We start from the raw sequence: 20,642 nt of genomic DNA on the forward strand, positions 1-20,642 counted from the left end.
TGTGGTCAGTTTTCAATTGGGTTATTCTGGAAATTTCGATTGATTACTCTGCCTGTGTTAATTCTCTACTGGTCCAGAAGTCTAGGTCTAGAACTCAACTACTGGAGACACAGCTGTGAACCTGGAGATAAAACAAGGAAAACACCAAGCTCACACACCTTATCCTCCAGCCTTCCTGTGAGTGGGGCTTAAAACAAAGTGACTGATGACCCAGGCCTGTCTTGTTCCTGCTTGAGCACCAGGTGGAGAGCCTGGGCAGGGGGGGCAAGTGTTTCTTATCACAGCACAATCCACAGGCAGCATCACAAAACAGACGGGACAACTACAAAAACCTAATCATTTATTTAGAGGAGACAAATAGCCCCATACAGGGCAAGATATCTTGAAGACAATATTGCATTTCAAGCAAAGAAAAGGCTAAATCACCAAAATGTTCTCAATGTACTATTTATTTTTCTCATTTTAATGTTTCAGAAACCATTACATCTTACAATGGATGTGATGTTTAAAAGGGCAGTGCTTCTTTCCTGAAAAACTCTTAAACCTATAGTCTGCCTCATAATATGTGGCACCCTAACTTTGAATAAGTGGTATCTTGAAGAAATACAATTATATTTGACATATTCTGTTTAAAAAGGCAAGGAAGCATGTAAAACATTAGAAACATTTCCATCAAGAAACGTTAAACTATACAGACTTTCTATGTTTGTGGGAAGCTTTAGTTAGTTAGTTCAAAGATGTGCAAAACCTTATCCCTGTGTCTGGTTGAGATGAGGTGTTTCGTGCACATGTGGTGGCCAGCATGGTGGGTACTGGCATCCAGACTTTAAACAAACATATAAGAGCATCTCTTATGTGCGAGATCAAGGCTCACAGGCCCAATCCAGCTTAAAGCCTATTTCTGTGTGTCCCTTGAGCTAAGAATGGGTTTTACATTTTTAAGTGGTTGGAAAAAAAAAATCAAAAGCAGAATATTTTGTGACACGTGAAAATTATCTGAAATGCAAAGTTCAGCATCCATAAATAGAGTTTTATGGGAACACAGCCGCACCCACTCGCCTCTGTACTGTCGATGAGTAGAGGTCAGAGTGCCTGCAGGGTCCCCAAAGCCTGACACACTTCCTGTGGAGCCTGGGAGTGGGTGAAATTGCCCTGGCAACGTGCAGAACCAGAAGAACCAAGGTCTAGGACAGCCTCTTGGGAAACAAGATTTATGGGACACGTGGAGCGAGAGAGACCAATGGAGGAGGTTGAGGAAGGAAAAACGAAAGCTTGGTGAAGGAAAGCACGACCAACCACGTGGAATGCTGCAAGGTGCTTGTGCAAACGCGACACCCGAGGATCCCTGCACCTTACCAAAGCATCCAGGGTGGTCTGCAGCCCCTCGCACAGCATCTCGAGCTCCCTGCTGTATTCTGGGTGCTCCTTTTCTGCATTTTCATCAGAAGCCAGGCTGCTGCTCTCTAATCCTATCGTGTCTTTGCTCCTGGACAAGATGGAAAAGAGTGGGAACAAAATACACTCCACAGGCTCGCTTCATTTCGTTGTGATGAACCCTCGAAAACTCAATATCCATGTACTGACGTCATCATCGACTTTTTCCATTGGCGTCATTTCACGTCATCACGTTTACATGTTATTTATATACACAACGAATATGTCCATCCGCTACTCAATTCTGCCCTAGAACAAGTCAATTCAATCCAGCCCTGTGGCATCCTCAGGGGGTAAGACACGGATCATTTCCTCAGAGTCCACCAGCTAGGAATGCGTTTTGTAAACGGAAGGCTGTGACCCACAGCACCTGAAATAAATCTAGTGGGGCCACAATCAACAATTAAGGAACAAAATTAGGGACTTCCCTGGTGGTTCAGTGGTTAAAACTCTGCGCTTCCACTGCAGGGGACAAGGGTTGGATCCCTGGTTGGGGAACTAAGATCCCACATGCCGTGCAGCATGGCCAAAAAAAATAAAGAAGTTTAAGGAAAAAAATTAAACATTAGAATAGAAAATATCAGAGAGCATCTTATGCAGTAAGGTAAGAACTGTTTCATAGAACTTGCTAAGCAGGAAAAGGCGGCAGAGGGCCGACGTGTATGATATGTTTGAAAGAACTGGAAAGAGCCAGAGGCCCAGGCCAGAAAGTTAAGACTCTAGACTCTGGCCAGTAGACAAAGATATACAAATATATAATTACAACTTTGAGAAATTAAAACTACACATATATAGATCCATACTCATGTTTCTCTTCAGATCATATAAATCTTTCGCATTTTACTAAAGATTCTCGTGGGTAGGAACAAGCTTGAGTCTTGCTTAAATTTTTTGAGGTCTTGCATAAGCAAAGCTGATTAAAAAAAACCAAAAACATATATATAGGAAAGTGCAAGAACAGTAAAGCAAATCTTCCAATTAGAATTGGCAACTGTCAACAGTTTTTTTCCATAACCCCTGTCTTTTTTTTTTTAACATCTTTATTGGAGTATAATTGCTTTACAATGGTGTGTTAGTTTCTGCTTTACAACAAAGTGAATCAGTTATACATATACATATGTTCCCATATCTCTTCCCTCTTGCGTCTCCCTCCCTCCCACCCTCCCTATCCCACCCCTCTAGGTGGTCACAAACCACCTTGCTGATCTCCCTGTGCCATGCGGCTGCTTCCCACTAGCTATCCACCCTACGTTTGGTAGTGTATATATGTCCACGCCACTCTCTCACTTTGTCACAGCTTACCCTTCCCCCTCCCCATATCCTCAAGTCCATGCTCTAGTAGGTCTGTGTCTTTATTCCCGTCCTACCCCTAGGCTCTTCATGACATTTTTTTTTCTTAGATTCCATGTATGTGTTAGCATACGGTATTTGTCTTTCTCTTTCTGACTTACTTCACTCTGTATGACAGTCTCTAGGTCCATCCACCTCACTACAATTAACTCAATTTCGTTTCTTTTTATGGCTGAGTAATATTCCATTGTATATATGTGCCACATCTTCTTTATCCATTCATCTGTTGATGGACACCTAGGTTGCTTCCATGTCCTGGCTATTGTAAACAGAGCTGCAATGAACATCTTGGTACATGACTCTTTTTGAATTATGGTTTTCTCAGGGTGTATGCCCAGTAGTGGGATTCCTGGGTCGTATGGTAATTCTCTTTCTAGTTTTTTAAGGAAGCTCCATACTGTTCTCCATAGTGGCTGTATCAATTTACATTCCTGCCAACAGTGCAAGAGCGTTCCTTTTTCTCCACACCCTCTCCAGCATTTATTGTTTCTAGATTTTTTGATGATGGCCATTCTGACCGGTGTGAGATGATATCTCATTGTAGTTTTGATTTGCATTTCTCTAATGATTGATGATGTTGAGCATCCTTTCATGTGTTTGTTGGCAATCTGTACTCCTTTGTCTTTTTAGAAGAACTTGCTAAGGGAAAACATGCTCTTGTGTGTCTCCTCTGCTCTGAATACCCCTCTCTACTTCTGACACCTGGTCATCAAAGGGAGGGGGGCGCTTCTCCACACCAAGCAATTCTCAGGTTCTCCAGACACCAGCTGGGTGTCTTACAGTGTAACTCAATCCTGATACTATCTATCAGAGACAGCATCAGATCCCACAGGTTAAGGGCTCTGTCCCACAAGACTGCTCCCGTCTTAACTTCAGACACCAATCACAAGTTCAGGTTGTTACCTGTGCTTAGGACGGAGCAGCTGTCAATTGGAAGTTCCCACGACCCCCTCCTTGGGTTCAATTAATTTGCTAGACCAGCTCACAGGACTCAGGAAAACAGTTTACTTTCTAGACTACTGGTTTATTACAAAGGATATTAAAGGATACCAATATCCTTTATTCGTATCCTTTATTCATATACCTGTAGACAAGAGGTACTCAAGCAAGGTCTGGAAGGTTGAGCAAAGGAGCTTCTGTCCCTGAGGAGTCTGGGGTACATTTCCCTTCAGGCACATGGAAGCGTTCTGGTTCCCCAACCCAGAAGCTCTCCAAACCCCCGTCCTTTTAGGTTTTTACGGAGGCTTCGTTATGAAGGCATGATTGATTAAGTGATTGGCCATCGGTGATTAATTCAACTTCTAGCCCTTCTCACCTCCCTAGAGGTGAGGTAAGGGGGTGGGGCTGATAGGGCCAACTCTAGTCACGTGGTTACTGCCTCCCTCCTTAGGGTTTTCCAGAAGCCCCCTCATTAACACGAACTCAGGTGTGGTAGAAAGGGGTTTGTTATGATAACAGGAGACTCCTTTCCCCTTTACCACTCTGGAGCTAGTCCAGGAACTGGAGAACGAAAGAACAAATCTCAGCATAACTAAAGATTCTCCCATTGCTCACATCCCTAAGGATATTATAAGGGTTTTAAGAGCCGTGTGTCAGGAAGGGACAAAGACGAAACATATGTATTTTTTACTATAAATCACAATACCACAGAAATAAAATGCAGCATTATGAAGTGATACTTCTTCCTAGAAGATACCAGTGTCATGAATTGAGTCTGTATCCTTCCAATCCATTTTTATAATTTTATATACAGATGTAACCATGAACAATTTGTAGTATAATTTTGCATTTAAAATGTACATACACAGTTCATAGTTGCATGCACTATTTTATCACTTGCTTTTTTTGCTTTATATAATTTATCCATGTTCCTAGAGACTACCCTTCCGATTCTAAAAGACTGCCATGAAATTTCTGCCCAATCATTAAGGGTGAAGCATACAGAGCACACTTTGTAGGTACTTACAATAAACTGATTTTCAGGTTGGCAATATTATTTGCAGTTGCAAAACCTCCATCATTGAGGGTTTCCCATTTCAGGATTAAATTATGCCAATCGGCTGCATTGTCCTTAATTTTCCTTGCACTGACAGATAAGACAGGTTTCCTGGGCGTTGCACTTCCAAGAGTCTTTGCTGATAGGGAGCAAAAGAAACATAATATTATGAAATTCGTGATCGCGGTTGGGGGGAAAACCCAAACTGTTCTAATTTGCAACAGTAAAACTATTGGCAACACTACATCCACTGAACAAAACACGTAGTGGAAACGAAGACGCGTGGGTGAATGTGAAAGTCCCTGCAACAAGACGAAACAGAATTGCTTTTACGTTTTTTAGGTCTCACCAGATATACAAATCCTCTCGAAGCTTAACGGCTCCACAAAGTTTTACCCCGAACACTCTGACCACTTTCAAAGGTTGGGAAGGAGGTGGAACTGTGACTTTCCGCCGCGAGGCTCCGATGCCCCTGCCTTACCGCGCCCGTTCTCCAGTCTCTGGAACTTTGATACCTGACGTTTGCTCAGAGCTTTGTGGGTCACCAGAGTTCATCACTCCAACACACTGACAAGCTGAACCCCAGAGATGCGGTGATGATCTCCACGCTAGGAATGCAGGAGGAGGTCCAAAGTCCTTCAGGACCTGGCTACTTCTCTGCCTCAACACTCACCTCAACCCCGACCTTGAAGCCCCTCTATCTCTAGCTAAAGTCAACTACTGGCAGCTCTTGAAAAGTCCTTTGCATGTGCAGTTCTCTCTGCTAGAAAGCTCTTTCCTTCCTCGGGCTAATGCTGCCCATACCCCAGGATTCACCCAGATCCCAGCTCCTGTGGGAAGCAACACCCAGACCACTCAGGCTCTTTGGGCCCTCCCAGCCCTCCTGTGCCCTCTCTTCTTCTCTACTTAGAATCCTTCAAAGGCGTCTCATGGCCCACAGGATAAGGTCCAAATTCTGAGAGAGGCCCCTTAAGGAATCCAGGACAACCAATGGCAGTATAGTTTGGAGTCTAGACTCTGAAGACCAGAATGACTGGGTTTGAATCCCAGCTCTGTCACTGCCAGTTGTACAATCTTGGGTTAAGTTAGTTAACCTCTCAGAGCCTCAAAGTGCCTATCTGTAAAATGGGGATAAAATATATCTACTACAAAGAGTTGATGTGAAGATCAGATAATATATATGAACCTAGGAGTTCCTTGGCAGTTCAGTGGTTAGGACTCCACGCTTCCACTGCAGGGGGCGCGGGTTCGATCCTTGGTCGGGAAACTAAGATCCCACACGCCACACAGCGCGGCCAAAAAACCCCCAAATAAAACATATACATATATGTAAAGCTGTGAGGGTGTGAGGGCCTGGCACATGGCAAATATCCAGCATAGGATGTATTACCATAAGGGCATCTCCAACGTGTTTTTCCCACTACCACCAAGCAGTAAATTCAATTCTGACGCTATCTATCTGGAGACGGCATCAGATTCCACAAGTTAATGACTCAGTCCTGTAAGACTCCTCCCCCGCCTCCACTTTAGACACCTGTCTCAAGTCCAGGTTGTCACCTGTGCTCCTGACCTACCAGCTATAGGTCGGAGGTTCCAAAGACCCCCCTCCCTAGGGTTTGATTAATTTGCTAGAGTGGCTCACAGAAAACTCAGGAAAACATTTTACTTACTAGATTACTAGAAAGAGCCAGATGGAAGAGATGCATAGGGTAACGTACGTGGGCAGGGGTACAGAGCTGACAAGCTCTCTCCAAGTGCCACTCTCCCTGCGTCTCCACCTGTTCACCAACCTAGAAGCTCTCACAACCCTTTGCTTTTGTTTTTTTATGGAGGCTTCATTACATGGGCAGGATTGATTAAATGACTGACCATTGGTGACTGATTTAACCTCCAGCCTCTCTTGTCTTGTTGGAGATGGGGCTTTGGTGGGGTAGGACTGAAAGTTCCAACTCTCTAATCACATGGTTGGTTCCCCTGACAACCAGCCCCCATCCTTAGGTTACCTAGGAGCTCCACTTTTAAATATCATATTGATTTTTCATTCACTCTTTACTTATACAGCTAACCAATATTCGCCAAGTGCCTACATTATGCCAGCTGTGGGGGCTGAAGTGACTAAATTAGATAGACCAGGACCATTTTCATGGAACTTACTTTCCAAAGATGACGTGGATAACAGACAATTAGATGATTGTCAGTTTAGATCATAAGTGCCACAAAATAAAACAGGGTCTTGTGTTAGCGTGAACCCCTGAGACGTTGTCATTTAGGCTGAAACCTGAATGATGAGAAGTCAACAGCAGAGGCCCTAAGGTGAGAATGAGCTTGGTGAGTGTGAAAAAAGAACAAGACCAGTGTGGCTAGAATGAAATGGAGAGAGAGGAGACAGTCAGACAGCTAGAAACTTATAGTCCAAGATAATAAGTTTGGGTTTATTCCAAGTCAATGGAAAGCAAGCAGTAAGCTTTGAGTTGGGAAGTGACATGATCTGATGTAGGTTTTTAGAAAGTCACTTCCACAAAGAAGTCCTCCTAGATCCACAGGTTGGGTAAGGACTCACTGCACTATATATCTGGAACACGCTGTACTTCATTCAGCTTCATTCATGACACTCACCAGTGTAGTGTATTTGCGTGTTTAATGTCTAGTACATTCCTTGATAGACTGTTAAGTTCCACCAGAGTAGGGACTAAGACTGTCTTGGTCCCTCTCATAATCTCAGCACCTAGTAGGTGCTGACTAGAATGTGTTAAACGGAAGAAAAGCTCTTACCACCTGTACTATAATCTTCTAAGGGTTTCCCTCCCCCAGTAGGGGCTCCTTGCGGGCGAGGACCACGTGTGATTCATCGTGTCTGACCCATACCCAGCACATATTTAGGAACCAAAACCAATATTCTGACTTCAAGAAACTCACAGTCTAGCTGGGAAAGATCAGTTATCAATCACAGGGCAGGGCAGTAGTATAGTGACTACGTTACTTATCCCCTCCGAGCCTCGACTCCCCACCTGTTGACGTTACTTCATGGGATCGCTGTGCGCCTCAAACGATCTGATCCACTGAAAGTACTTAGAACACGACTTGGCGCACAGTGAGCGCTCGCTGAATGATAGCTTTTATTACAAGCAGAAAGCTCTGTAGCCGGGAATTCTGAGGGGAGTTCAGGGAAAGTGCTCCGCTGGTGCTAATTTATAACGACAATTACAATTTGAGTGTCAGGATCTGCTAACACTCCTTTGCATCATCTCGTTCTACACATGAAAAAATCGAGGCTCGGCAAAACTGAATCCCGGGCCGACCGCAGAGCCTGATCGGGGCCAGCGGGCTGGGCTGGGGCAAGGGACGGACCGCCATTCAGCCCGAAGATCAAACTATAACAATGGTACCCTCCCTGCCTGGGGGAACTTGCCCTTCTCACGCACCTTCCATGCTGGCTGCAGAGATCCCAGGAAAGAGACCCGGAGCCCCGCCTACGCACGCCGGAAGTCCGTCTACGTCACTTCCGTCCCGCCCACCGCCTCCTGAGGCTCTGCCGCTCTAGCCGCCGGCGGAGCCAGCTGCCGCTCGTCGGTGCCGGCCCCGTTGCCCAGGGAACGGGCTCCCGGCAGTCCCCGCGGCTCGGAGTTCATCCCGGCCTCCTCCGGCCCGGCCGGGCCCAAGAGTCCGGAGGGGCTGCAGCGGGAGGTGAGTCCCGCGACGCCGCCCGCGACGCCGCCCGCCCCACCGCCCGCCCCACCGCCCGGCCCCGCGCCCCTCCCTCGGCCTTCCCGCCGCCGCTCACGCAGCCCCTGGGCCACTCTCCCTCGCCTCAGGGTCTCATTGCCTGTTTCCCTCCGTTTCCCGGACTCCGTCTCGCCCGTGCCGGACGGCCGAGGCCGAATGCCGTGGCACTCGAAGCGCCGGGCTGCCAGCCTGGCAGAAGCTGTCAGTCCGCCGAGGGAGTGGTCGTCGCCCACCTCTCCTGGGCGCCGCGGGTCGGCCGACGCCTCCCGCGGGCCCTGCGCCCCACGCGACCCGGCTCGCTCGCCCTCCCCTTCCGCGCTTTCCCTCCCCTGTGCCGCACCCTGGCATCCCCTTTGCGCCGCGGGCCCGAGGCGCCGAGCTCCGTGGTCTAACGATTGACGCTGCGTCTTATCCCCCGACCCTCTCAGTTCCCCCTCTCAGTCCCCGTCCCTTCATCCGCCCACCAGCGCCTGGCACCACGCCTTGGCATGTACCCAGTAGGTGCTCAGTAAGTGTTCGTTAAATGGATAAATGAACGACTCGTCTCCCAGTCCTGCCTTAAGGCCTCAGAGGCAGAATAGTGAGTGCAGGTTGAAGAGTGGGGTACCCTCGAGTCAGACCCGGCTCACAGCGCTGCCCCTTCCTAGCTGTGTGCTCAGGGCAAGTGATGTCTCACTAAACTTCAGGTTCATTATCAGTAAAGTAGGGATGGTAATAGTTTCTAGCTCTGGCTTGGTGGAAGGATTAAATGGGTCAGTGCGTGTGAATTGCTCAGCACCGTGCCTGGCACGCGGTCCATTTCAATAAAGGCTAGCCCCTGCTCTCCTTACCCACATACCCTACTTCCTTTTCTCTTCCCTTCCCTTTGTTCTTCCTCACTTTGTCGCTGAGATTCAGGAATTTTATTCTGTTCTGTTGCTTCTGTTAACATTTGTAGGCAGAACGTGGGGCACCAGCATGGATGCACCTTTGCCTTATCTGCTGGAGTGATCAGTTGCCCTTGGGGTTAACTTCCTCCTTGTAGCCAAGGTCTTAAGAACTTTAAGGAAAGGAGTTCTGGAAATCCCCAAACCCAGATCCCAGCATGGGCACAATCTGGGAATAAAGCCACTGTAGCCCTTGTGGTCACCAGTGACTCCTGCAGGGAGCTGCAAGGGATTTTGTACTTTCTCTCACCCAGCTACAATGTACCTTGACAAAGTTCTGACCTTGCTTTTTTTTTTTCACAACATCTCTTGTTGGTTCATTCAGCAGATCGTTATTTGGGGCCTGTTGTATGCCAGCCACATACCAACTTCTAGGGATGCTGTGGTGGACCAGACAGACCCAGTCCCTGCCCTCAGGGAACTTTCAGACTTGAGAACCAGCAGACATAGATACAGGGGATGCTCTATTTGAGTTTTCAGGACTGGCTTGGAGACTGGTGGTGGGATAAGGAAAGTCCTCTTCTGAAGGAGTGACTAGTAAGTAGCTTTTGTTAGGTTTAAGTTATTTTGTTGTCACATTGTCTTTTTCAATAGAAGATTGGCTCCTACTGGATTTGTTTTCAGTTTTCTCTTAGAGAAATTACACTTCAAGTTTGAGGAAGGTCTCATTTCATATTAGCTTCTATGTAGTTTGAGCAAAATGGCTCCTGGAACTTCATGAGGAAAAAGGGAAGGAAACAGGCGTCAGGCAGAGCAGTTGATTAAACTTAGAATAAGTGAAGAACAGATGAGGAAACAGTTACATAATGAAGACAAGCTTCGGAGTCAAGGATGGAGAGATTTCTAGATATAGTGGAGCTCAAGGAGCTTGATAGAATCCAGAGGGAGTAGTTGATGGCTCTGTGAACTGCTGAGGTGGAAGTGAGCTGTTGTTGCAAGTGTGTGTCAATTTTAAATGAACGTATTCTTTGGATCCAGACATAAGAGACCAGTGAATTTTTGCATAATCATGGACGTAACTGAGGTAGAGTGGCTTTCTGTTTCGTTCTGTCAGACTTGGGGAATTCTGGCTCAGTGTTTTGAAGGAGATTAATTCAGCAGATATGTGTTGAGCGTTGATTGTACCACACTCCCTATTGGTCTTTTGAAGCGCTGCAAATTTGTGGATGAACAGGATGTAGATGAAGACTAGAAAGAAGCCATTGAGGAAGATAGAGAACAAATCATGATGGTGCCCTGTGATAACTGCCCTCATAGCGTTCTGTGAAAGAGGGAGGCTGAAGGCTTCCTGTGGAGAACTTGTTCTTACAAGATGTGTATGGGGGACGGGGAAGGAATGAAAGGGACTTTGCAAAGACACACAGGTCATGGTGTGTTCAGGGACTGTGGTGGGAAGCTCACTGTGGCTGCAGTGTGGAGTATGTGGATGGAAGAGTGGCCTGAGATGAAGCTGGATGCGGACCGGTTTGTTGAACTGCTCAGCTTCATACTGTCATCAGGCTTTAGATTCTGAGCACTGGCTAGCCAGCGGGCTTGGGATCAGAAAAGTGACAAAACCTCATCTGGAAGATAAATGACTGCCTCCATCTCATTATGTTCAGCCATAAGATTTTAACATTTAAAAGAACAGTGGATGTTGTAGCCAGACTTTAAAAATAGACTGTATGGGAGGGAGACGCAAGAGGGAGGAGGTATGGGGACATACGTATATGTATAGCTGATTCACTTTGTTGTACAGCAGAAACTAAAACACCATTGTAAAGCAATTATACTCCAATAAAGATGTTAAAAAAAAAAAAAAGACCCTGCAACAGGGAGTGACTAACTGTCACTTCCTAGAGATTTTGGAGAGAACCCTTAAACCATTAGAGCTGTCAGGGTGCTCTGGCAACTTCCGATCGTTGTACTAAGTGGATGATTTAGACTATGTGTTATTAGTCCTAGCTCCAGTTTTTAAAAACTGCCCATCAGGCATTTGGGTGCTATCAGTCAGCGTGAAGGTCAGCTCCCACCTTCCAGGTGTATGGGATTGTGGTGTTAATGGGGGAGAGAATTATCCTGCCTCAAAGAAGAATGTTTTGATGTTTTATATTTTTAATGGAAATATTCAGAACCAGGGAAGCATTACTGATTTTAAAGATTGGATTGAGAATATTCTTTTGCAGTAAGACCTGAAGTTAACATTTTACTTATTCATTCAACAAATCTTTACTGAACATCTACTCCGTGCCAAAGATATTGTTAACGTACGAGGCTTTTCATTGGTAAACAAGAGAGGGTTTATGTTGCTTACATTCTCATGAGAGAGATGATCATTAAACTGTTTATCAAATAAAGTAATTAAAGGTTGTGATGAGAATTATGAAGGACATAAACAAGATGATATGTTAGAAGGAGGAGGGGACTGATGGATACTGTGAGTGATCTGATCAGGGAAGGCCTTTCTGAAGCCTGGTGTGTGGAGAGAGATGAACGATCGTAGGGGGAGTAGTCAGTTCTGAAGCCTGAGGAGGGCAGATTGGACCAGTGGAGCTAGAGCTTGGGGGATGAGTGGAGAGAGGTGGAGATGTGATGGGGGAGCCAGGAAGGGGTCAGACCACACAGCCTGTAGGCCACAGAAGGGTATTTGCTTATTCTCAGAGCACTGGGGAACCACTGTAGAATGTTGAATAGGGTGAGTGGTATGAGATCCACCCATTTCTCTTTCAAAGAACTTCTTTTTTTTAGACACTTTTTTTCAGAGCAGTTTTAGGTTCACAGCAAAACTGAGGGGAAGCTACAGAGATTTCCCGTTTGCTCCCTGCCCCACCCGCGTGCATAGCCTCCCCCTTTATCAGCATCTCCCACCGGAGTGGGGCGTTTGTTACAACTGATGAACCTGCAGTGATACAGCGTAATCACCCAGAGTCCATCGTTCACCTTAGGGTTGGTGGTGTGCGCTCTGTAGGATTGGGCCAATGTATAGTGACACGTATCCATCTTTATGGTGTCAGTATTTTTATTGCCCTAAAAATCCTCTGTGCTCTGCCTACTTATCCCTTCCCCTCCCCCACACAAACCCTGGCAACCACTGATCTTTTTACTGTCTCCATAGCTTTGCCTTTTCCAGAAGGTTCCAGAGTTGAAATTATACAGCATGCAGCCTTTTCAGATTGCCTTCTTTCACTTAGTAATGTGCCCTTCAAGTTCCTCCGTGTCTTTTCATGGTTTGAGAGCCCATTTCTTTGTGGTACTGAATAATATTCTAGTGCCTGGATGTACCAAAGTTTATTTATTCATTCACTTACTAATGTGCTAGTTGCTTCCAGATTTTTACAATTATGAATAAAGATGTTGTAAACATTCTGGTGAAGGTTTTGTGTGGGCATAAGTTTTGAACTCCCTTAGATAAGTACCAAGGGCTGCAACTGCTGGATCATATGGTAAGATTATGTTTAGTTTTGTAACAAACCTTCAAATTGTCTTCCTAAGCGGCTGTACCATTTTGCATCCCCACCAGCAATGAATGAGAGTTCCTGTTGCTCCACATTCTCACCAGCATTTGGTGTTGTCAGTGTTCCAGATTTTGGCCATTCTACTAGGTGTGTGATGGTATCTCGTTTTAATTTGCATTCTCCTGATATATGATGTGGAGCATCTTTTCATAGACTTATTTGACATCTGTATGTCTTCTTTGGTGAGGTGTTTATTAAGATCTTTGGCCTGTATTTTTTTTTTTTTTTTTTTTTTTGCAGTACGCGGTCCTCTCACTGTTGTGGCCTCTCCCGTTGCGGAGCACAGGCTCCGGACGCGCAGGCTTAGCGGCCATGGCTCATGGGCCTAGCCACTCCGCGGCATGTGGGATCTTCCTGGACTGGGGCACGAACCCGTGTCCCCTGCATCAGCAGGTGGACTCTCAACCACTGCACCACCACCAGGGAAGCCCTGGCCTGTATGTTAATTGGGTTGTTGAGTTTTTAAAGTTCTTTGTATATTTTGGATAACAGCCCTTTATCAGATAGGTACGTTTTGCAGTTTTTCTCCTAATCTGTGGCTTGGCTTCTCCTTCATTTGACATTGTCTTTTGTAAAGCAGAAGTTTTAAATTTTAATGAAGTCTAGCTTATCGGTTACTTCTTTCGTGGGTCATGCCTTTGGTGATATTATTTAAAATGTCATCACCATACCCAAGGTCATCTAGGTTTTCTCCTGTATTGCCTTCTAGAAGTTTTATAGCTTTTGTGCTGTACATTTAGGTCTGTGATCCTTTCTGGGGGGCTGCGTTTGGTCTTCGTTGCTGCGCGCGGGCTTTCTCTAGTTTCCGAGTGGGGCCTACTCTTCATTGCAGCGCTTGGGCTTCTCATTGTGGTGGCTTCTCTTGTTGTGGAGGACGGGCTCTAGGCACGCGGGCTTCAGTAGTTGTGGCTCACGGGCTTAGTTACTCCGTGGCATGTGGGATCTTCCCGGACTAGGGATGGAGCCCATGTCCCCTGCATTGGCTGGTGGATTCTTAACCACTGTGCCACCAGGGAAGCCCCTGTGATCCATTTTGAGTTAATTTTTGTGAAAAGTCTATGCCTATATTCACTTTTTTACATGTGGATGTCCAGTTGTTCTAGCACCATTTGTTGCAAAGGCTGTCTTTGCTCCATTGTATTGCCTTTGCTCCATTGTCAGAGATCAGCTGGCTGTATTTATGTGGGCCTATATCTGGGCTTTCTCTTCTGTTCTGTTGATCCATTTGTTCTTTTGCCAGTACCACTGTCTTGATAACTGATGCTTTATAATAAGTTTTGCAGTTGGGTAGTATCAGTCCTCTAACTTTTTCTCCTTCAGTATTGTGTTGGCTATTTTGGGTCTTTTGTCTTTCTATACAAACTTGAGAATTATTTTGTTGGTATCCACAAAATAACTTATTGGGATTACACTGAATCTGTACATTCAGTTGGGAAGAATTGACATCTTAACAATATTGAATTTTCTTATCTGTGAACATGGGATATCTCTCTATTTATTTAGTTGTTCTTTGATTTTGTTCATGTGAATTTTATACTTTTCCTTGTATAACTCTTTACATATTTTGTTAGATTTATACCTAAGTGTTTTGTTTGGGGGGGATGCAAATGTAAATGATACTGTGTTTTTAATTTAAAATTCCACTTGTTCATAGCTGGTATATAGGGAAGTGATTGACTTTTGTATATTAATCTTGTATCCTGAAACCTTGCTATAATTGCCTATTAGTTTCAGGAGTTCTTTTATTGAGTCTTTCAGATTTTCCACATAGATGAACATGTCATCCACAAACATAGTTTTATTTCTTCCTTCCCAATCTGTATACCTTTTATTTCCTTGTCTTATTGCATTAGCTGGAACTTCCAGTAAATGTTGAAAAGGAGTGGTGAGAGGGGGACATCCTTGCTTTGTACCTGATCTCAGTTGGGGAAGCTTTTTTTTTTAATTTATTTACTTATTTATTTTTTATTTTTGGCTGCATTGGGTCTTCGTTGCTGCGCGCGGGCTTTCTCTAGTTGCGTTGAGCGGGGGCTACTCTTCGTTTCGGTGTGCGGGCTTCTCATTGCGGTGCCTTCTCGTTGCGGAGCACGGGTTCTAGGCGCATGGGCTTCAGTATTTGTGGCACATGGGCTCTAGAGCGCAGGCTCAGCAGTTTTGGCGCACGGGCTTAGTTGCTCTGCGGCATGTGGGATCTTCCTGGACCAAGGCTTGAACCCGTGTCCCCTGCATTGGCAGGTGGATTCTTAACCACTGCGCCACCAGGGAAGCCCAGTTGGGGAAGCTCTGGGTTTCTCAACATTAAGTGTAATGTTAGTTGTTAGGTTTTTTGTGTAGATATTCCTTATCAGGTTGAGGAAGTTCCCCTCTGTTTCTGGTTTACTGAAGTTTTTGTCATGAATGCATGTTGGAGAGCTGATTCTTCTTTTTTTTGTTTGTTTTGTTTTTTGGGGTTTTTTTGGTGTGTTTTTTTGGGGTAATAGCTTCATTGAGATTTCACATACCATATATATTAACCATTCAAGGTGTACAATTCAGTGTTGTTTAGTATATTCACAGAGTTATGCAACAATCAGTTTTAGGACATACCACCCTAAAAAGAAACACCATGTCCTTTAGCAGTCATGCCCACCCCCACTCTCTTCTCTCGGCTTCAGGCAGTCATTGCTGTGCTTTCTGTCTGTAGATTTGCTTATTCTGGCCATTTGCTATTTCATATAAATGGAATCCTGCAAATGTGTGGTCGTTCGTGTCTGGCTTCTTTCACTTAGCATAATGTTTTCAAGGTTCATCATATTGTAGCATATATCAGTACTTCATTCCTTTTTATTGCTGAATAATAGTCAGTTACATGGATATACAATGATTTGTTTATCCATTCATCAGTTGATGGACAGTTGGGTTGTTTTACTTTTTGGCTTTTATGAATAGTAATATGAAATTCTGTATACAAGTCTTTGTGTAGACATACGTTTTCATTTCTCTTAGGTATATAACTAGGAGTAGAATTGCTGGGTCATATGGTAACTGTATGTTTAACCTTTTGAGGAACTGCCAGTGACTGCCACATTTTATTTTCTAGCAACAATGAATGAGGGTTCCAGCAATGTTCCAACAATGTATGTGTTTCTCCACATCCTTGTTAACACTTATCTGTCTTTTTGATTATAGCCATCCTAGTGAGTGTGAAGTGATATCTCGTGGTTTTGTTTTGCATTTTCCCTGATGATTAATGATATTGAGCATCTTTTCATGTGCTTATTGGCCATTTGTATGTCTTCCAGGGAGAAATGTCTATTCAGATCTGCTGCCCACTTAAAAATTACCTTTTGGGCTTCCCTGGTGGCGCAGTGGTTGAGAGTCCGCCTGCCGATGCAGGGGACATGGGTTCGTGCCCCGGTCTGGGAAGATCCCACATGCCGCGGAGCGGCTGGGCCCATGAGCCATGGCCGCTGAGCCTGCGTGTCCAGAGCCTGTGCTCCGCAACGGGAGAGGCCACAACAGTGAGAGGCCCGCGTACCGCAAAAAAAAACACAAAAAACCACCACCAACAAAAAAAACCCTTTTAATTATTAAGTTTTAAGCATTTCTCATATATTCTGGATACAAGTCCTTTGTCAGATGTATGATTAACAAGTATTTTCTCTCATTCTGTGGGTTGTCTTTTTACTTTCCTTGATGATGTCCTTCAGAGCACAAAAGTTTTTAATTTTGTTGAAGTCAGAGAGCTTATTCTGACTGCTCTGTATGAATCCGGATTCCAGGGACAGGTGTAGAAGCAGGAGAGCAGTTGTTACAAGAACAATGCCGTGGTCCACGTGAGAGGTGTACTGGATTTGTCTCAGGCATGGCCACAGAGTTGGTGAGAAGGGGCCAGCTGTGAGGTAGGTTAGGACATAGAGCTGATGGAACAAGGTGAGGGATTACTGTAGGGGTGAGGGAGAGGGAGAAATCATGGATGAATGCTAGGGTTTCAGCTTAAATAATTTTGATCCAAAATTTGATTATGCTGTCTGTTACCTGCTACAGAATTATGATAGTTTTTAATGGAGTTTGGCCAGTGAGTCCTGCACTCCCTTCTTACACATTTGAAATTGCTTTTGATTGTATGATCACTGATTGTGCCAAGGAGATGGTTCCAGAGACTCTGACCTTCCATATTATCCTCTAATACTGCCTACGCCACCTCAAATAAACATATTTTCTAAGTGAGACTAGTGTGCCTGCTTTACAAGTGCAGTTTCAAGGCAAGTCCTCTGCCCCCTTCTAACCAGACTGCAACCTCAAAGCCCCTTCTGTGTAGAGATTATGGAGCTCTCAGTGAATAGTATCAGTTCAAGGGAATGAGTTTTTGAAATCTAAATGTCATAATTTGACAGGGCTACTTTGAGGAAAAAGACTTTTAAAGGAGGAATTAATATCTGCTGACATTTGTGAAGTGCTTCGTACCTCTGCTTGCTTCCTAGGAGATCTCATCAGCTAAAGTGGAAATTAAAACACTTTGAGAAAATCTTGGTTTATGACTGTAGCGTGTTCTCTGCAGTTTTTTTATATGGTCACTAAAAGTCTTATTCTAGGGAAGTATTTAATGACATGGCAAATGCTCATGATTTATTAAGTGAAAAACCCTGTGTGTGTTTACACACATGTAGCTATATCCTATCTATATATGTAACATGTCTCTACGATGGGGTTATGAGTGGCATTTATTTCATTCTTTGTACTTTTCTATATTGCTACGTTTTTGATAGCGAACATTTATAACTTTTATAAAAATAAAATTTTATTTTAAAAACATCACGTAAATTATGGCACATCAGTGTTTGTGTGCACACACCCATCAAGGAAATACATCTTTTCCTGCTCCTGTGATGCCCTTCTGCTTGAAGGTGGAGAGGAGCTGTTGAAATGAGAACATTTCTCGCCTGTAAAGTGGAGATAACAGTGGTGCCAACCTCCTGAGGTTTTTTGTGAGGATTTAATGAGCTCGTGTGCTAAAACAGTTTCCGTTAAGTAATAGTGTTTACTGTTACCACTGTTGCTACTTTCATTGTTATTTTGGCTTTAGTGTCCTCCTTAAAATGATCTACGTGCTTTCCCAAGGTGTCTGATTGTGGCTGTCCTCGCTTGTGTTTGCCTGATAGCCGTTTCATTTTCATTTGATTTCGGGGTCATGTGGGTTTTGCCCACCTCTCTGGAGTACTTGTACAAACCAAAGATTGGGGAGCATGGATATCTTTTAGCCAAGGCAGTCTTGACCTTACAAAGTTGTAAATTTATGAAGTATGCTGCTGTATGGACAGGATCAACATTCACTGTCAAAATTTCACTTAAAATTATATGACCCTGGGCAAATTTCTGAACCTCCCAGAGCTTCAATTTCTGCTAAAAGAGGGTATATTAATGTTCTTAACCATCGCAGAGGGACTTACTACTGTTTACTTACCTCTAGGAAAGGTGTTTGTGAGCTACCCTGCCTGCTTCACTGTGTGTTTCGTCTATCATGACTGTCAAATGAAATAGGAGTCTGAAAATGACCTAGAGGATGTTTATTCCAGCATTGAACTGGGGCCATATTGGAGAAAAGATGAAATTTCGTTTCTTTTCCATTCTTGAACTCACTCCTTCCTTGCAGATTTTCCTTTTTTATAACTCATTCATTTATTCAATGAATACTTAGTGTGGGACTTCCCTGGTGGCGCAGTGGTTGAGAGTCCGCCTGCCAATGTAGGGGACACGGGTTCGAGCCCTGGTCCGGTAGGATTCCACATGCTGTGGAGCAACTAGGCCCATCCCATGCGCCACAGCTGCTGAGCCTGTGCTCTAGAACCTGCGAGCCACAACTACTGAGCCCGCACATTGCAACTACTGAAGCCCGCACACCTAGAGCCCGTGCTTCACAACAAAAGAAGCCACCGCAGTGAGAAGCCCGCACACTGCAATGGAGAGTAGCCCCTGCTTGCCGCAGTTTGAGAAAGACCGCGCACAGCAACGAAGCCCCAATGCAGCCGAAAATACATAAATAAATTTATAAAAAATTAATTAATACTTAGTGCCTCCAATGTGCCTGACCCTTTTCTAGGTTCCAGGGGCTAGAGGGGTAAATGAGGTGGATGTGGCCTCTGCTCTTGGGCTTACAGACCAGTGGTGGAGGGGACCAGGCAGAGATGGCCATCAACAGGAGAGGAAGAGGATGTGTGGAGAAAGAGAAGCAGGGGGTGGGGATGTGATAGAGAGTCCTTTGGAAAGGGCTGAGGACTTGAAGGGCAACGGCCTAGATTCAGGTCTTGCCCGTGTGGTCTTGAGCAAGTCTTGTGACCCTCTGGCCCTCAGTAGCTTATGTAAAAGTTGTTTTTTTTTTATTAGAATATAATTGCTTTACAACGTTGTGTTAGTTTTTGCTGTACGATGAAGTGAATCAGCTGTATGTATACACGTATCCCCTCCCTCTTGGACCTCCCTCCCACCCATCTAGGTCATCACAGAGCACCGAGCTGAGCTTCCTGTGCTTTATGGCAAGTTCCCACTAGCTGTCTGTTTTATGCTTGTTAGTGTATTTATGTCGATTCTAACCTCCCAGTTCATCCCACCCACCCCTTCCCCTCCTGTGTCCACATGTCCATTCTCTGCGTCTCTGTTCCTGCCCTGCAAATAGGTTCATCTGTACCATTTTTCTAGAGTCCACATATATGTGTTAATAAACAATATTTGTTTTTCTCTTTCTGGCTTACTTCACTCTGTATAACAGACTCTAGGTCCGTCCACATCTCTACAAATGACCCAACTTCATTCCTTTTTATGGCTGAGTGATATTCCATTGTATGTATGTACCACATCTTCTTTATTCATTCATCTGTCTTTGGACATTTAGGTTGTTTCCATATCCTGGCTATTGTAAACAGTGCTGCAATGAACCAGTTGGGGTACGTGTGTCCTTTTGAGTTATGGTTTCCTCAGGGTATATGCCCAGTAGTGGGATTGCTGGGTCATATGGCAGTTCTATTTCTAGTTTTTTAGGGAATCTCCATACTGTTCTCCACAGTGGCTGTATCAATTTACATTCCCGCCAACAGTGCAAGAGGGTTCCCTTTGCTCCACACCCTCTCCAGCATTTATTGTTTGTAGACTTTTAAAAAATAAATTTATTTACTTTATTTATTTATTTTTGGCTGAGTTGGGTCTTTGCTGCTGCCCACGGGCTTTCTCTCGTTGCGGCGAGCGGGGCTGCTCTTTGTTGCGGTGCACGGGCTTCTCGTTGTGGTGGCTTCTCTTGTGGAGCATGGGCTCTAGGTGCGCGGGCTTCAGTAGTTGTGGCTTGCAGGCTCTAAAGCGCAGGCTCAGTAGTTGTGGCGCATGGGCTTAGTTGCTCTGCAGCATGTGAGATCTTCCTGGACCAAGGATCGAACCCGTGTCCCCTGCATTGGCAGGCGGACTCTTAACCACTGTGCCACTAGGGAAGCCCTGTAGGTTTTTTGATGACGGCCATTCTGACCGGTGTGAGGTGATACCTCATTGTAGTTGTTTTTTGTTTGTTTGGGATTTTTGGCTGAGTTGGGTCTTCGTTGCTGCAAATGGGCTTTCTCTAGTTGCTGAGTGGGGGCTACTCTTTGTTGTGGTGCGCAGGCTTCTCATCGCAGTGGTTTCTCTTGCTGTGGAGCATGGGCTCAAGGCATACCGGCACAGTAGTTGCAGTGCGTGGGCTCTAGGGCGTGCAGGCTTCAG

At 44.9% G+C, this 20,642-nt stretch overlaps 2 protein-coding genes and 1 non-coding gene across 5 annotated transcripts in view; 2 read left to right on the forward strand and 1 right to left on the reverse strand.

The window, feature by feature from the left end:
- CINP (cyclin dependent kinase 2 interacting protein) overlaps positions 1–9,339 on the reverse strand; it is a 15,434-nt gene extending 6,095 nt beyond the window's left edge. Inside the window, exons 1-5 of the mRNA XM_029237169.1 lie at positions 9,334–9,339; positions 8,342–8,778; positions 8,203–8,279; positions 4,751–4,919; positions 1,357–1,486 (exon numbers count right to left, since the gene is read on the reverse strand). Of these exons, the coding sequence (XP_029093002.1) occupies positions 1,357–1,486; positions 4,751–4,919; positions 8,203–8,279; positions 8,342–8,778; positions 9,334–9,339 (819 nt within the window). The remainder of the gene's footprint in view (positions 1–1,356; positions 1,487–4,750; positions 4,920–8,202; positions 8,280–8,341; positions 8,779–9,333) is intronic.
- On the forward strand, positions 2,234–2,349 carry LOC114905424. Its single transcript, XR_003796250.1, has one exon. It is a non-coding gene; the product is annotated as a U5 spliceosomal RNA (small nuclear RNA).
- Positions 8,361–20,642, forward strand: part of TECPR2 (tectonin beta-propeller repeat containing 2) — a 97,933-nt gene continuing 85,651 nt past the window's right edge. For all 3 annotated transcript variants that reach the window (XM_029236568.1, XM_029236569.1, XM_029236570.1), the window contains exon 1: positions 8,361–8,464. The gene's annotated coding sequence lies outside the window, so the exon portion shown is untranslated. The remainder of the gene's footprint in view (positions 8,465–20,642) is intronic.

This window comes from Monodon monoceros, unplaced genomic scaffold (assembly GCF_005190385.1).
Source record: "Monodon monoceros isolate NGI ecotype Baffin Bay Population unplaced genomic scaffold, NGI_Narwhal_1 Super_Scaffold_21, whole genome shotgun sequence".
Taxonomy (NCBI): domain Eukaryota; kingdom Metazoa; phylum Chordata; class Mammalia; order Artiodactyla; family Monodontidae; genus Monodon; species Monodon monoceros.